Source organism: Dermacentor silvarum, chromosome 7 (genome assembly GCF_013339745.2).
Source record: "Dermacentor silvarum isolate Dsil-2018 chromosome 7, BIME_Dsil_1.4, whole genome shotgun sequence".
Taxonomy (NCBI): domain Eukaryota; kingdom Metazoa; phylum Arthropoda; class Arachnida; order Ixodida; family Ixodidae; genus Dermacentor; species Dermacentor silvarum.
This window is the reverse complement of record NC_051160.1, coordinates 114,646,542-114,662,780: the sequence shown is the minus strand read 5'-3', so window position 1 is coordinate 114,662,780 and position 16,239 is coordinate 114,646,542. Positions and strand designations below refer to the sequence as shown.

General features: G+C 45.4%; 1 protein-coding gene across 1 annotated transcript in view; it reads left to right on the top strand.

Annotated features, from left to right (window-relative positions):
• The window catches only part of LOC125947185 (uncharacterized), a 34,467-nt gene that overhangs the window by 984 nt on the left and 17,244 nt on the right, over window positions 1-16,239 (top strand). Inside the window, exons 2-4 of the mRNA XM_049671576.1 lie at window positions 5,731-5,763; window positions 10,051-10,163; window positions 12,284-12,421. Coding sequence (XP_049527533.1) covers window positions 5,731-5,763; window positions 10,051-10,163; window positions 12,284-12,421 — 284 coding nt within the window. The remainder of the gene's footprint in view (window positions 1-5,730; window positions 5,764-10,050; window positions 10,164-12,283; window positions 12,422-16,239) is intronic.

The following is a 16,239-nucleotide window of genomic DNA, read 5'->3' as shown; positions in this document are numbered from 1 at the left end:
ATATATTTCTTACATGACGTTCTTTTGTTCGACCTTCTTTCTCATTATGCCTTGCGTCAAGTTCTCCGAACTTAAAAAAAAGAGTCTTACTAAAGGAGGATGTTCAGTCACCGCGAAGACGACGATAAACGACGCAGCAGTGACCAAGCTGTCTTTACCGTATTTAATTTATTATTAAATTCATATTAGTATTCCTATCCAGGCAAGGCTGACTAACTTAGTATAGACTTCTTGTATCTTTTATTATCGCTTTCTGTCTAATCTTCAATTATTCATTTATTTTCATTTTCATTACTTAAATATTTATAAATCAATTTATTTTAAATTTCTATCATAGTACCACCCGACCGGTTCATGGTCTATCCCCCACAGTGGGTTGTGCCATTGATTGAGAATCATCACCATCATCTTCTTCTTCTTCCATGGTGGACGAGGGTTCTCCTGTAACCAGATTGTCTAAATTGTCCTCGTGCAGATAGCTTTTGTTTCTTTTCACGCAACAATAATTACCCTTAAGTGACGGCCTATCATCATTGTCGTCTTTTTTTAACCTCAGCTCCCATTGCTTCTTTTCTCCTTCGTTTTTGTTTTCTTTTTCACCGACGAAGCAACCGAACTTGGTTATTTACTGTCGCGTGCCAACGCGCTGCCTCACGTGACAAGTAGAAGAAGAAGAACTTGCTACTGTGACGCCCATGCACAAAGTCGGGACCGCTAGCTTTCCAGCATGGGTGAGCAACCTACCTTTCGTTTTTCTGCGTGACTGAGCCCAGTTTTGTGGTGTGCTTCGTCCCGTTCACTTTCTAAAATGGCTGTTAGAATTATTGGCCCTTTAGCATTAGCACGATAAGCGGCAGTTAACCCCGACGTGCCGCAGTAAGCTGTTCATTCTAGTGCTTGGTGGTTTGGTTCACGCCGCTCGATGGCAGCGGGCGTCAAACTGAATGAGATAACTGAAGCTAGAGGGACATCATCAGCATGTCGCGTTAATTACGCTTTACTAACAGAGCTACGGGGAGAACAATTGTCTCGTAGCATATTCTTCTGCATATACGAGTGAAACATCCTCTGTTGTGTCAGCCAGCGTTGTTCTGTCAGCAGCTAGTGCCCACACTTACGACTCCGTGAGCTCGGTGCTACAAGTCTACTACAATTATATAAGAGCCGAATGCATCATAAAATTGCATTTTTAGTCGAAACTGCAAAGCATGAAGTAAATCCTGCACAGCGCGTAACGCGACATCATGAATATTGGAATGTTCCACGTCCGAGGACCCACTACGCAATCCAAGGACGAACTTAACGCATTGCCGAAAGCACTAAACAGGTCTAATTTCACTCAATTATCAATAAAATGTATCTCATACAGGGAAATTAAGAAAATATTTCACTAGAACATCTTCTTGATAAGTGTTTTTTTTTCTTACAGGGTGGATCTCGATTTCTTTTACGCATTTGGATTCTTGAAATTCCAGTAACTTGTGTATTCTGTTCATTTTTTCTACAGCGATTGCAACTTTCTATTATTATTACTTTGTGTGTTTCCTCTCCTTGCTTGATGTATTTTTTCGGTCACGGGAACAGGACCAAGCAGCATAACAGCTGCTTTTTTTTTCACATCTCCTCAGTCATGCGATGTCGAAGTGCTATTGTATTGTACCTTCCATGTCTGAAATAAGAAAGAAAGTAAGAAAGAAGGGAAGTCGATAGTATCTTGGGTATATGATAACAAACAAAACTCAGCGCTAAGATGAAGGATTATCTCGGGTAATTTTGAGTATTGTTTTGGAGTTCAACGCACAACAGTGGCTCATAATGAAAAAAAGGTTACACCTTCACCCGTCTTAACACGGCCCCAAGCAATAATTGTTATCTATTTTGCGGAAGCCTAATTTATTTGACGCTGCGCTCCCCGAGTGAAGCTGATGCATGCGCTTATCAGCTTCACGTGGCGTTCCTGACAGGAAAGTGGAGAATGCAGAGTGTTAATGGAAGTGTACGCAAGACTGATAATAATTATGGCTATGCGATAAGCCACGAAGGGCGCAATTTTTTTTTTATTGTTGTACTACTTATTGGAGGCAATCACACCCGCCGTGGGGGCGTAGTGGGTTATTTTGGCGTTGAGATGCTAAGCCCGAAGACGCCGGATCAAATTACGGCCAAGCTGTGCCCACAAAGCCAATAACACTCAAGCACAACGACAGCGGCGATCAATCGTCGAAATCTGATCGGCGCGTCAAGCGTATCAGTTTTTATACATGACTCGTCGACGGTTCCAGCCGTAATCGCCGGTGCCCGAATGCCTTTCAGAAAGTACTACACAATTCGCGTCGGGCATATAATCTGATTGCACATGGTCTGGTGACAACAGACCACGAATTACCCGCCGCGGTGGCTCATTCAGCTAAGGCGTTGCGCTGCTGAGCACGAGATCGCGGGATGGAATCCCGGCCGCGGCGGCCGCATTTCGATGGAGGCGAAATGCAAAAACGCCCGTATGCTTGCGTTGTAGTGCACGTTAAAGAACTCCAGGTGGTCAAAATTAATCCGGATCCCTCCACTACGGCGTGCCTCGTAATCAGAACTGGTTTTGGCACGTAAAACACCAGAAATATGAAGATCATGAGACAACGAATTAGAGCAGCTGTAACGCTCCACAATCTTCCGATACAGGAGGGCGCGTTTTGTGCTGAGCGATAACATTTAAACATTAGTTAGCTGGTGAAACGTGGTCATCGGTAAATGACAAACAAGTACATGAGTCGCTACTTACAAAATGCTATTCTTGTGATCAGCGATAAGCACTTTCATGCGGCTCTTTGTCATTTCACCCCAAATTCAATAATTGACTTGTAAGGTAAACGGAGCTTGATACACTACAAGCTTTAGTGGCTGTAAGTGTTCTGATATGGTCCATCGCGCCGGCTATGACACAAAGTGTTTACGAAGCTTCTCCCGGTGACTTTTCCGACTCAAGTGCGAAGAAAATAAAACACTTAGAGTTTTAAAAACCGTCTCTTATCTACGTTTGGAAGTGATGCGCATCGAGTGTTTCGCGTGTGTCAACGCGCATCGGAAGCCAAGCCTGCTGGTAGTGCCAGCGGAAGCAAACTATACCTGACGTCACACCAATATTCACACTGGGCGCGAGAGGATAATCACAGTCTAATCGAAGTAACACTGGTAATTTTCGCTTAGTTCTCTCTTATGTAGCGTCATAGTTTCGAAATATTTTATCTTTAGTATAGTTTGCTGCTCATGGGCAGCTTCCACAACCTGGTCGCGTGCACGAATTGACCAGAAATCACCAGCAAGCTAGAGGTACAAACACACTCAGAAGACAAGCAACGAAATATCTTTTCTTGAACCAAAACAAAGAGCACCAAGTCAGCCTCTGGTAGTAAAATATGACAGTGAAGGTTTAGTGTTCCTGCTGAAATATCTCTGAAAAAAAAAAGATTGAAAAAAGTGTTGTTGAGATGATTCCATATCGCCGGTGTTTTACGAATTACTCAAAGCAATCGCAAAGTAAAGACTGTCCATGATAAACTCCGACTTTACAATGCGCGGATGAGATTTTGCATCCGGCTCTTGAAGATGCTTTGTACACTTCACGGGAACGTAAGCCGATGTTTTGTCGTAAGAGCGGTCTCGTATAGGCGCGAGCTAAGGGCAATAGCAGCACAAAACAGGGACCGTATAACATAAAACTATACCATTCCGGTTTTATTCCAATCTCCTGACGTCAAATTTACGTAACCGCCGACGCGAGCATCGGGCGTTCACCTGGGCCTGATATTTTGTAGCAATGCCTTTCCGGTGCTAATGCCTTTTGTCGCTTTGTCATCAGTCAGAGCGACGGTCCGCTCGCGTTATCAACGGGATAAGCCGGTCGTGAGCGGTGGATGAAAAGATTAGTATAGAATAAGTAATAAGGCATCGCTACAAAATACCGGCCCTGCAGCGTTGTTTGAACAGTCGAATCAAACGCTATTCTCAGTTATAGGAGGTCACTTTTGTATACTTTCAAAGCGAATAGCAGTGCCGAACTTGTCAGGTTTTCCTTATCTAATCTGCTGACAAGAGGCGAAAAGCACGCAGAAGGGGAGAGGGTTTCGGTCAGTCCGAGCTAGCACAGTGAAAGTAGATAACCGCGTGAGGAGAGGGGTGCCTTCATCTGCGATTGGTCCCCGTCCTCGTGCTTAGTTTGCGGTGGCTGGTCAAAAATGGCAGTGGCTTGCAACGGAAAGTTAAAAATGCCTCTAGAAAAAGTTTGCAATGCGATATTGTATACGTGCCGAAGGGGCTGGCCAACGTTGTACCGCAACGAAAAAATATCATACGCAGAAGGCTTTATACTCCCTAGTAGCTTCGAGTAGCCAGTGCCAGAGCGATCAGTGGGCCGCCATCTTTTATTTCTTTCAGAACGGAGCCGTCTCTGGCCATCCCGAAAAAAAAATCAGTTTTGTTCGGCATATTAATGCATCTTTATTGCGTACACGTTACTTCGACGTGGTGATTACTAGCGCTTTCGCGACGTGATGTGACAGATAGGCGAAATGAGCACAGCCTGAAAATTTTTTAACGATAGTGGAGGGCTAGTGGCAAGAAATGCGTACAATCAGGTAAACTCTTTATTCTTTTGTTCCGCCTAATGACGCATATTTAGTGCGTACACGTCATATGCATTTAACGCCCTTTGCAGTTTTCGTGACGTCACATGAATGACAGGAGAAGTGGGGGTAATCCGAGCAATTTTTTACCAATAGTGAAGGGCTAGTGGCAGAAATGGAATATAACAGACGGGAATAGCTTTACGTTAGAGCAGCCCAGAATTGTAAAAAAAAAAAAAAAAAAAGGTGGGAAAGAAACGAGTGGTGGAAGCAAAACTGGAGAGACGCTGTGTACATTCGCCGTGACACTCTCGATCGCTTATCACGGGGCAAGAGTGTCCGAGTTGTGAAAACGTCGAAAGTGCGCATGCGCAAGGCATAACACTCAGGCTAGCGACTAAAAGTGACCGCTATCGTTTGGTAACGGCGTATCATTTGCACCACCTCTCTAGCGGCCGGTGTGGGCGACGCTGCAGGGGTGAAAAATGAAAACGTCGTAGCGACCTTTGAACAGAGCAGGGTGCCCTTATATCTTGCTGGTGCCAGTGATTGAGAGAGCCTCAGTTTACCAAGCCTAAATGCTTAGGTGCGAAGCCGAGTTAAGTATCTACTTTCGTATGTAATTATTTCCTTATAATTTCTTCGTTTAATTATGGCGCCTAAATTTTTATGACAGTATGTGTGGGCATTAGCTTACACCTATACCATCGAACGCCTATACTAATCATCCAGCAACGCAACGGTCTCTGGAGGAAAAAGATCTGATCCTTTCTTTTGGAGCCTTTAGCCCGAGTATGCGCTTTAAGAAGGTGCGTTCGTGGCATGTATACATATTAACAGCGCCGATGCTGCCTCTATAATCAGTGTAAACGTTTGGAAACTATGCCATTTACCAACTCGAAATACATAAAGACTGCTAGTCTTACAATGAAATGGACGAGGTCGTTATTATCGCAGTTTTGCCCACAAGAAGTTACCTAAACGCAGTAATGCTTGTGAAAAACTATTCTCCGCGAATCATCGTATAAAATTTGATATGAACAGAACAACAGTTTCCCAGCTCGTGACGCGCTTCTTATATTCACGTTTTTTTTTTTCTTTTTTTTTTTCTTAGGCGATGCAGCACCCATTCTGAGCCCTGGTACAGGTGAGTCCTGAAACTTCCCTAACGTTGCAACTGCCACTCCCAAGAAGGAGATGCCGCAGAAAAAAAAAAAGCTTGGTGGTGCCGAAAAACGCTTGAAATGCACATTGTTTGGAAGCAGGTTAGGTCAGGATACCTCCGTCAATGTTGTGGCTCCCTAACAAGTTTCCTAATACTGGTTTCGCGCTAATAAAAAATGCGAAAGGTCAACTATAACGAAATTTCACTTTTGTTGGTTCGTTATAATTCGTTATAAATCTTAATTGCAAAGCCACACCGCGGCCGGTTGTCGTGGCATTCTTGTTACGAGCCTTTAAACACCACCTACGCAGACGACGCGTGCACCTGGTGGTTGTCGCTGTGACGTAGGTCGCAGTATGCCAGCTCGCTACATTTCTCAGCGCGCCTGCGGGCGGTGCCTCGCATACTAGGTCGTGCGTCCTTTCCGACGGGCGTTAATAGTGACGTTATTCTTCTTTCAGTTTTGGTAATCAAAAACGGCTATATTTTTCGTACTTTTTATGACTCTTCCGCTCAACCTTAAAACACCCAATTTTCTACAGAAGCTCTTCTATTTCTACATTTTCTGAATTACGCGGTCCGACATTTCATTGCAGTTGGCGTTTACCGTCCTGCCGCTGCATGCCATATGCGAGGTGATTCGTAAATGACCCCTTGCTAATAGCGCAACCGCTGTGCGCCGCGGCACACACTCGTTCGCTCTTTCGTCCCACTTAGTTTAAAAAACTTCACCTTTTCGGACTTATCTTGTCCGCTAAGGATAATTGTCAACCATCTTTCGTCATCTGTCATCTGAGACAGGAGTCGGGGTTGGAAGTTAACCACAGATCAGTAGGCTGGTTGGGTTCGGGAGCCGATGGTAAAACCACAAATGAAGCAGTGCAGGGTGACATGGGTTGGGCCTCTTTTGAAGACAGAGAAGCACAGAGCAAAATTAGTTTTGAAGAAAGACTCAGGAACATGGATGAAAATAAATGTGCGGCTAAAGTGCACAGAATGGAGGAAGAGGTCAAGAAAGTTGGTAACCGAGTACAGGGTAATTGAAACTGTAAATAGAAAACCGGGAGTCATCAGAAAGAGAGACAAACGGAGACGGTGAATTGGATGCAAAGAATAGAAACAAAAAGGACCATGGAGATTTACAAGAATCAGAAGAAAGAAATTAGAAGGGCAAATCTGTACGATAACACCAAAACATACTGGAGCAAATATTCGGAACTAGATGAGGCATGTGTATGCTGCAGTAAAGGTCCAGAGACCACCCAGCACATCCTAAAGGAAGGCGAAGGAATTCACCCAGCGAGAAGTCGAGGTAACGTACTCGTACACCTTCCAGAAGCGCTTGGATTTAAAGTGGACAGAAGCATTAACCAGCAGTCGAGATAAGCAAGAAGCGTTTAGAGGATTGTTGAAAAAAAATAAAACTGAGAAAAAATTGGTACGACGGTTCTCTTACAGTCATTGGTAGCGATACAAGGTAAGTTTTGAAGAAGAAAAAAAGGATTAAGGATATGTATAGAAAAATGCTAGATAAAAACCGTGTACAGCATACTCGATTAAATCAAGCAGGCTAGGTGACTATTTGTTACCGCCCCGTTTCAAAGAGGATGCCATTAAATCATCATCATCATCATCATCAACGGTAATTGGAGAAGGCTGAGAGAGGTCTTCGTCTCGCAGTGGACATAAATATGATGATTATGATGTCTTTGCGTTTATTTCTTTTCTTTAGCCTTACACTGCCGGTACTTTAATCCTCCGCAATAGACCAGTCGCTATGACATTGCGACTCCTGCGGTCACAGGTTTAAACCGGCGGCCACGTCCGCATTCCGATAAGGGTGGGATGCAAAACCACTCGAATACCCTGCATTGGGTGCACTAAAGAACCCCAGGCGCTTAAAATTATGCTGGAGTCTGCCCACTAGGGCAAGCCTCGTAATCAGATCGTGGTTTTAGCACGTGAAGCCCCCCCCCCCCCTTTTTTTTTTCACTTACTTTGGGGTCACGAGCGCCATGCTCGTATCAGCGTAACAAGCGTTCCTGACAGGAAAACAGCGAGCGCAGGGTGTTAAAGAATAGAAATGCACACAGGATAGAGAACGATTATTGCTGGGGGGCTAGATAAGTCCTACAGGGTGTTTAACTTGTCTAGAGTGTACCCTGCTGCTACTATGGAACTGCGGGCGCGTGTTGTTCGCAGCGCTATCAATTGGCAAACAGGTCATCTAAGTCACACACTAAACATTTTAGAACCCCTGCGGGTGTACAAAGAGTGTTTGTACACACTGTTAAGGTGTAAGATGCAGTCGCTGATGGGGACAAAGATGGTCTTGTTTTTCTGCGATTTCTTTTTGGTAAGTTAACAGGAGGATGCACGTTTCCGGTAAAAGAACCACACATAAAGCAGTAACAGCCTAAAACAAGTGTACATAATTCGTATAGACGTATATAACTTTAGGGTATGGTGTGCGCGAAACCCTCTGCGAGATGGCGGGATTGCACGTTGCCGACCAGAGCCTTCTATATACGGAGATAGTGTTGATCTATGTCGAAACGTTTATTAAACGTTTTTTTTTTTTCAAAAAGTCGAGAGATGCATTCTCTACGACATTGTGACTCGGTGTGCGCAGTATCGAGAATTCCGCCATCAAACTGTTCATACAGAAACCTTCTATATTGCCCTCTACCCAAAACTCACACGAGCGCTGGGCCGTTCTCATTTTCCTTCACTTTCAGGGGAAGAAGAAAAGTAAGTACGTTCAAAACGCGTCGCTACAATATTTCCAATTTATTGAAGTCAAATTTGTGTTCTTTCATTATTCGTGTTTTGGAGTAGGTTATCAGAGCACATCCTTGGTGGTACCCGACTCGATGCGGCACATGACGGAGCCTCTGCCTTTTATTACATCGGTAGATAACTATAATATCATCTATTTAGGGTGCACTGAAGGATGACATACAATCAAACGAAACGGCAGTGTCGAAAGATCCACCAGTGTGCTTCATTTGGGACAGGTGCTGAAAATTGTCTGCTCCTTGTAGGAGTGCTAGAGCTTCGATCACGTCGCCATCTTGTGCAATTCTCTCCGCTTTATGTTTATTTAGTTCTTGACAAATGGCGCTGCATATATTTTAACCTTTAAGTAAGAGTCGATCAGAGTATTGGTGTAAAAAAGCAGGGAAGAGATTGACGGAACAAGAGTAATTGCAAGCGTAAGTAATGGCACAATTAGGTTTTAAATACGAAAGTCAATATTGAGATCAGATGGGCAAAATGCTAGATGGCGATAGATATAGTAAAACCTGATTAAATCACTCCGTCTAGATGACTCTGTTTTTCTCCACCCCGTTTCAAAGGAGTTGTCAATAAACATCATCATCATAATCGCATACGAAAGAGGGCGCGTTCTAAGATGAGGGGATCACGAGTGTGTGACCTTAGGCAGTTGCCACAGAAATACTTGGGGTTGAATGTTAGTTGACGTGTGAGGTCGCATTTTTATCCTCTTTACTTCGTTTCTAAGTGACTAGGGTTTCAATAAATACCTGGCTCTCGTTATTTCGTGTCTCTAAAAACCAGGACCCAGCCATGTAAGAACACTACATGCTCAATGTCCGGTCGTTTGTGAATTAATAAAACTACAAAAGATACGCACGGTCGCACCATCAACCGGTATTCGCGGTGCTTTATATATACAGTAAATAGAACTATTTTCTTGTCGAAGAGAGATTTGAAAAGTTGTATATTATAGAAGTTTGACAAAATGATAGCGCACAATGTACACGAGAAATAAAAAGAACCGCGCAGCATCACAAAGAAAATATATGGCGATTAAGGGAAAATAAAGAGACTTTTTCAATATCGTCGGAAGACGGCAGTCATCCTGTAACGCTTCTCTCCCATGTCATTTCTCTCGTGTCAGTGGTTTAACAGCAAACCCACCGTCAGCTTTAAAACACCTTCATCCGCACTCGCCGCTTGTTCGAACATTCAGGGCAACGGTCTTTCGTGAGAAGTCGCTACTGGCAATACACGCGCTGACAAAGGCTATAGGCTAAAGATGGCACGAAGTGCTCAAAGCTAACAGTAAATACATTGCTACCTCCGTCGAGGCGTCCCAATATTTGCTCTGTCACCTTTTTGTTTTTACTAGCCGGGGCACTATAGCCGTGAATGTATGCTAAATTACAATTTCTCTGTATTTCTTCTCAATTATTTTTTTTTGGTTTCCCTTTTTCTTTTCGTTCAACTTCCACTGCCCTGCAGCACCGAACAGCGCGAGGCTGCGGACACCGCCATCAAGCGCTCGCTCATTGCAGGCTCTCTCATGGTCCTGTTCCTGGCGGGACTGTTCTCCTACATAGTTCTCAGCACACTCTGTGAGTTCTCTAGTTCTATGCGTCCACTGCGTGCGTGCGTGCGTGCGTGCGTGCGTGCGTGCGTGCGTGCGTGCGTGCGTGCGTGCGTGCGTGCGTGCGTGCGTGCGTGCGTGCGTGCGTGCAATTCGCTGTTTACAAACAGGTCATGGACGGCTTGCGGCTTCACCAACTGACATAGCCCACGTAATTTAGTGGGGAAAGGGCGAGTTGCAGCAGTGCGCCAAAATGCAAGCCCCCAGATTTTCAATACTCTTCCCTTTTGCATGATCAAAATTTTACAAGCAAAGTTTTCCGTAACGCATATGAAACATTTTAAGTTGCAGTCTTGATGCACTATGCGCCTTTCGTTTGTACGAAAACGTTAAAAGAGACTTTCTGTGCATCGAACAACTGAAAAACAACGCTTTTTTTCTCTCTCTCTCTTTCTTCCGGCGTAGTAGACTTATAAGGCACGGGAGCTGAAGTTTCGTGGGACCGCAGGAATGCTGCTGTTATTACGCACGCGAAACCGTCTATAGCTGAAGCGGAGTTCCTTCCAAGAAAATTCGAAAGATAATCTTTAAATTCCAGACTACTCTGATTCTAGTCAGAGCGACTCGAGCGTAGCTATTATAGTTCCCAAAAATGTTATTTCTTTATGCAAACGAACGCTTTGCCGCAGAAGATACACATTTTCATGTGGCCATGCGACGCTTCGCTTAAATGGTCATTGGACAAAAGATTTGCTTTACATCTACGTGAATGTACGTTGTGACCGTATATATACGTATACTTTGTGACGTTATATCCTTTTAAACGTTACCCACAATAAAATCGCTGCGAACATCAGGTATGATTCCTTGACTCCCGGATATGTTGAGAAATTGCCACCTAACTTTCTAAAGAGCCCCACGGTTATCGAGAAAAACTTTCAGAGAGCTCCAATGGTAACGTGAAGAATATCTGAAGGCTCCTCGACAGCACTAAAAACAGCTTGCCTGTAACAGCGGACGCGTGCTGTCCATGGCGACATCATTGCCGAGTGGGACATGCAAGACACGCCCCGCGGTGAGCCCTCCATGAGTTAGCTTTTCATTGGTGTGCCTTCATTCACGACGCACTTAGCATGCGTGCGATCAATGACAACCTGCAGCCGTGACCGCGGTTCGATGCAGTACAGCTAAACATTGTGCTACAACATTTCTAGACGACATTTAGGGCTCGGAGGCGGCGATGAAGAGAAGCGCAATCAATCTGTCTCTCCCTGCATATTGTCACCGTCTCCATTCATCGCCTGCTAACGAACTTGCTGGAGATATTAGTGGGCGCCTAACGGTACAAGTGCGTTTAAAGTGTTCCGTGCCACGTTTCGGCATTCAAAGAAACAAGCGCAGTGCATGAAACGAATGGGGACAAATAAAACGACAGCATGAATGGACGTCGCCTTCATTTCGTGTCCATTTTTTTTTTTCTCGAATTCGTGAACATGTTCCAGAAGGCACAACAGTTTACGTTTTCCCAGCACAGTGTATAAATTGAGCAGAGAAGATCGCGTCTGCAAAATATGCCAGCGTGCGCTTCGAAAATTGAACACCTTAGTACTGAAGCGAAAGCCAACGCGTGCCTTAAATCACAGAGCAGCCAGCGTTTCGCCACCGGTCACGACGCCATAACTCTCACCTATCACGTGACGGCTGCCGCCTGCAGTGCACACATCGCCAGCACCAAGGCAGACACGGGGATTCCCACGAAACAAAAGACCTGTCACTGGCATGTACTGGCAATGCAGCGCACGGTCAATGAAGGGTGAAAGGAGAAGAAAGCGGGGTTCGTGACGTAAACGTCACATGGCCCCTCAGCTACGATTTGGCAAGCAAGAGATGATGGCCTCCAGACGGTAATCTAGGCAGCGGAAGAGAACCTCTGCATAGGAAAGGGTAGCTCGCCTCCTCGTGTGTCATCATTGCGCAACATTTCCTTCGCTTTTGTGCCCGCTACCACTAACGCTTTCTGAAAAGTTCTTGTGGTATAGAACAGCCCTTGCGCGATGCTTTACAATTTTCAATGCTCTGCGAAATTTTTCCACTGGGAAATATGAAGACCCTTTGTCGTAGATCTCCCTTCTGTCTTCCACGTCACAGGGTCGCAATCACGGCCAGGACCTGTGACCGAAAAAGAGGACGACAGCACGCCGCCGGCGCACTACGATAGTTACCAGCTTTCCCAACCGACACGTTCATCGAATTCGCCCCCGACGGACGTTTCCTCGCCCAACAAAGGTGAAACCTCGCTTTAACAACTCCGTGCAGTGCTGCGAACGTTATGGTCCGCGTCAGCGAATCAGTACCGACAGCCGGCCGCATGTTCTGAAAAGGTCACTCGGCTCGCCCATTGCGCGCAACTGATTCTTCCATGAAGCTTCCATTCAGTCGGCGTTGCGCGGAAATCTCAGGACAGCTCAGGACAGCGCTAAGTTTGTCGCGCGGGCAGGATGATCAGAGGAAGACGGTGGAGCAGCCATTCTTCTGACTCTCTGTTCTGGTTGGCTGACGCGACTCAACACTCGCTGCCTCGCACGTAGTTAGTCATATGAAGCATAGCATCCGCTTTGTTCACAACGAGTGGACGCGCGCGGTTTCCACAGTTACTCCAACTATACCGCAGTTGTCGAGCGCAGGTATAGGAGAGAGGTATAGGAGAGAGGCGGCAGGAACGGGACTGCTTTTCCATTCAAATTTTTCCCGGTATTTTTTTTTTTTTTGTCGTATAGGTACAAGTAGAATTCCGGTAATATTACACCAGATATTCGGCTAAAATAACATGGACATTCCTTCTTCGATCACGTTCCTGGAAGCTTCGCAGAAGAAAGAAATTGAAAACAGCGATATCTCTCAATCCACCCTTTCTAATTGCGAGGAGTGGTGCATCACACTGAAGAAATCGTACACATTAAATATGACCCTAGAATTTGTCTGCTTGAACTATTAACCTGGAATGTTAATACTGAACCCTAACAAGTACTTCAGTTTTTTTTTCCCCGCTACCAATTGTCACTCGCAACTTTGGCGCGATGTCTTTGATTAGCACTAAACGTAAGTCTGAACCGGTACGTAAAGACAACGTTCATGTTTATCATCTTCCTTTCACGAACTTCACAACTACATCCATTCCATCAGAGCTCTCGGACTCGCCCTTAAAAAAGATGACTGGAATTTATACCTCCAAAATTGTGCATGCACAATCGCAAAAAGAGTCATGTCTTTTTTTTTTTAATCTTCACTGGGACCCCTTGAAAGTGGATTGGTGAGGCTCTGTGGCTCAATATCAGGGCGGATGAATTCATGCTCCAGCTCCGGTTTTTCCGGTGTCAAACAAATGGACCTTTCACTCGATTTGCTGGCTGTCTCCGGGCGCTTCTTTTACACGCCTTTCTTTGCCCCGAACCCTGTGCAGTTTGCTTATCCCGCTGTACGCTTGCTGACACGTCGTTATTCTATTTAAAAAGTATTTATGAGAACGTTATCAACACGCCACAATAAATAAATGATTACATAGATTAAATATGCGATTAAAATGACAACCAAAGCATGTAGCACAGTTAGGCAAGAGTGGGGCAGGCATCCCATTCCCTGCCTCCGTCGTTCCGTCCCATTCCTCCGTAGGGCACAGGGCAGAGCAAAATCCCTTTTCAAGTAGAACAATTGTTGACTAAGCTTGACTAAGCCTAAAGGGCCGCTCACCAGGTTTTGTCGTTTTTAGCGAACAGGCGTAGTGTAAAGATGACGATCGCGTCTGCAAAGTACTGCGGCGCAGCGCGCCGCCCCCCGAAAACAGCTGAAATTTCAAACCACACGCCACGCTCCTTCCCTCTCGAGGACGCTCGTCCCCAGCTAGAGGGTAGCGATCACACGCAAAAAAAAATGCTTCTTTGCTGTGCATGTTTCGACACGCTTCACGACTGATCAACCATTGCGGAAGGCGCCTACGCGCGCAAGAAAGTAAGCGGGGCTCGACGCCACGGTACGTGCCTCGGCTGCGGTATGCGAGAAGGAACACCGCTTGGGACATGTAGTATAGCATTTATATGGATTGGGAACGCTATTCTTACAGAGGCAGAGGGAAAGAACGCCTACCTTAGCAGAGACACTCGCTTCCTGGTGGCATGGTAACAGGGTAGTTAACTTCTTATATCTCCTCCGTAAACGAATTGATTTGAAAATGTATTTCGGTATAACGCTTGTTAGATGGTGTTTTACAGCTCACGGCGTGTGATAGGATAGGAATAAGCTTTATTTGTTCAACGGTTATGGCTCTTGGTGCCCGGGGCTAGGCTGCCAGGGGTCCATCGCCGGAGAAATATCTTCCGAGATCCTCGGCAATGGCCCTGGCCCGCTGGACAGCCCACTCCTGGTTTGGCGTAAAACCAAAATTTCCAATGGGGCCTGGTGAGCGGCTCTTTAAGATCACCGCGGCAAAAGGCACTGCAAAAATGCAAAATTTGAGCGTTTTTGTTCATGCACACATCAAGCACCTTGGTAACTTGGTAGGTTCATGCACCTACGAAATTAACGAAACGACCGTGAGAGCACCAAGACGTAGGCGGCTGTTTCATGACCTACGTTGACCACATGTCATGATATGCATGTCACGATCTATCATTTATGTTCGCCATACACCCTTCTCATACTATGTCAATTTTGGTACCTACCAAGTGAACGAAACGACCATGAGAGCACCAAGACGCAGGCGGCTAGCTAGCTAGCTAGCTAGCTACATAGATAGATAGATAGATAGATAGATAGATAGATAGATAGATAGATAGATAGATAGATAGATAGATAGATAGATAGATAGATAGATAGATAGATAGATAGATAGATAGATAGATAGATAGATAGATAGATAGATAGATAGATAGATAGATAGATAGATAGATAGATAGATAGATAGATAGATAGATAGATAGATAGATAGATAGATAGATAGATAGATAGATAGATAGATAGATAGATAGATAGATAGATAGATAGATAGATAGATAGATAGATACTCACCAAGTGGCAAATGTTCGCCAAGAAATGCTTCGCATTTATTATTTGCAGTTCCCCACCCGTCCAACTGTCGTGCTCCTTACTGGCCTAAATCCCCGTTGGTCCACGCTCTCGTGACCAGCAGGTCAGCAAGGAAAGACAAAGAAAAGTGGGCATGCCCTGCCCCCCCCCCCCCCCCCCCCGTTACCCTGCAGACGCATGGCCATTATTACTTGATCACTGCTGCCAGATGCGCACAATAAGGATGGTCGCGACTCGCAAATTTGGCCGTTCAAGAGCTATTGTAAATATCCTCACGACCTTTGCTGAGTAGTCTGAACGGCTGCCGACAGGTAACAGGCCGTCGTAGCAAGCCTGAAGGCTGTTCGGTGCTTTAAACAAAGACGAAAGCATGCGAGGACGCTTGTAGGATGGAGGGCAGGAGGATACTTACTCATGTAAGCAAAGTTTTGTAAAGGATGCAGCGCCTTCATACGAGTCCTAAGACGTTGGTTAAAAAAAGCTGAATCGGCTGCTGACAGCGCCGGAGAGGCGGGAACAAGGTTGGCTGGCAAGCGAAGCGTCCAACCATTAACCATCTCCATGACAAAGCAAGAGATCTCTCGTAAGAGAGTAGACCAGCGATCGAGTAGCACGATTAGCAGGTTGCTTAAATAGCCCCGATGTTACAATAAAATAGTCATTGCACCGTTGGCGGAGCAGAGCACCGGTTGTCAGAGTGGAAAACACCACTCTGACATCACGGAAATGCCTAGTGTCCAAGTGGGAAACAACGATGTGGAGGCTTCGTGTAGCGATGAACCTTGAAACGTTCGTAATCTGTGCAAGCTGAACACAGTCGCGCACGTGAGCGCGTACATGGGGCCAGACGTAACTTTCGGTAACAAGAACCTCCGTGCCACCTGCTCCTGTTCTTGCACAGCGAGTACACGGCATCGAAAACAGCACGGTGAAGAGAAAGAATACAAAGGTGTTGAAACGTCGCACCAGACCGCGACACCGCGGTTGTGGAATGCCACATGCTTTAGGTGGAGGAATGTAGGTGT